Source organism: Lasioglossum baleicum, unplaced genomic scaffold, assembly GCF_051020765.1.
Source record: "Lasioglossum baleicum unplaced genomic scaffold, iyLasBale1 scaffold1098, whole genome shotgun sequence".
Lineage (NCBI taxonomy): Eukaryota > Metazoa > Arthropoda > Insecta > Hymenoptera > Halictidae > Lasioglossum > Lasioglossum baleicum.
Window position 1 is genome coordinate 5859 of NW_027470157.1, and position 1605 is coordinate 7463.

At 36.6% G+C, this 1605-nt stretch overlaps 1 protein-coding gene across 1 annotated transcript; it reads left to right on the forward strand.

Annotated features, from left to right (window-relative positions):
• The first annotated feature begins 788 nt into the window (after nt 1–788).
• LOC143220509 (uncharacterized) lies at nt 789–1400 on the forward strand. Its single transcript, XM_076446144.1, has one exon. The coding sequence runs from the start codon at nt 789–791 to the stop codon at nt 1398–1400; it is 612 nt and encodes a 203-aa protein (XP_076302259.1).
• Nucleotides 1401–1605: the final 205 nt, after the last annotated feature.

A 1605-nucleotide genomic window follows, 5' to 3' on the forward strand; every position in this document is an offset into this window, starting at 1 on the left:
CCGCTTGGCCGCCTGCTTTATCGCTATTCCTATCAGGACCGGTCAAATGACCATTTTTTAATTTTCAATTGGAATTTCTGACATTCAGCGTAAGTGAATGGTCGTTAAACTTTACGACGTTTCCTCATATATATGTATGATACATTTTGCAATATGCACTTATTTTTTTATTGTTTATTTTCTGAGAAATATTTGCAGTCTGTCTAACGTACCATGACCGGTCATTTGACCGTTAGTGTAATTTTTGCATCTTTGTAATAGTTTCTCTCTAAGACTCAATGCCAAAACTATAAAGTCGTTACAAACGAAAGGTAGTGTAGTTGTGGCACGATTTTATCCGAGAAATGCCTTCCAGAAAATGGTTTACGGCACTTGCAAGAGCCGCTCGACTTTCGGGTTAGCGTTGATTATTTGCTTGATTGAAATCTGATATGGTGCAGACCCTCGAATGATCTTACGCCATCTTATCTACGATTACATAAAATGACTTCTAACTGAGGGAAATGTATAGACGTTTTCTCACGAATTCAGATCAGTATAGTCTTGCGACACGAACAGAGTGCATTGAAACGTGAAGTCACATGGAGCATTCTTGGCAGTCTTTTATTATTATTTCGTAATATATTATATCATATTACGTGTTACAAGTGCAATTTTCAAAATAGTGAAAAAGACTAATAATACGTAGCCGTAAGTTTCATATTTATCTTTTATTCATTTTTTTATCTATTTTGATTTACATTTTCATATTTTAGTTTTTATTTTCTCCGTTGAATATTTACTCCAAAATGTCAAGGCGATTGAGAAGTGCGAATGTATTATTAGCAGAATGTTCTGATGATAATCAGGGAATTCTGGATATGCAAAATGACACTGCGGAAAATTATGATCCATTTGTAACCCACTCGAACACCGATGAGAACGAAGAGAATATTTCGAACGTACGGAGACGACGAAAGAGAAGGAGATTTTTAGTTAGTTCCGGTATTGAGAATGAGGAAGAGGCAAGCGAAATTGCGATGGTCGGAACTGTTTGGCAGGAAGTAAAAATAGGGTCTAATCCTGGAAGAGCACCTGATCATATATTTAGGGTAACATCAGGCCCGACTGGGTACTGTAAACGTAATACTATGAAAAGCGAAGTTAGGACGGCATTTTCTGTGATAATTTACAACAATATAATCGATCATATAAGAAAATGCACAGAGGCAGAGACATTTAGAGTGTTGGGTTATAAATGGGAACAGTCTACTGCAAAGCTATATGCATTTTTTGCAATTATGTATGCACGCGGCGCAGGTGAGGCTATGGATATAGATATATCACTTCCATGGATTGGAAAGTGTGGCCCGCATTTTTATCAAGTTCTATATGTAGACATGACTTTACGGGGATTATGAGATTTATTCGATTTGACGACAGAAGTCAACGAAACGAACGGTTACAAACCGATAAATTCGCTATGAATTCCGAAGCTTAGTACAAGTTTATTGACAACAGTCAAAATTGATATAAACCAGGTCCATGTATTACTATTCACGAATAATTGATTCAAACGAAAACAAGGTGTACATTCGCTCAATACAAGCCCAATAAACCGGACAA

Bases quoted from the DNA above. Each gene is read 5' to 3' on its own strand.
- LOC143220509 (XM_076446144.1), top strand. From the start codon at position 789: ATGTCAAGGCGATTGAGAAGTGCGAATGTATTATTAGCAGAATGTTCT.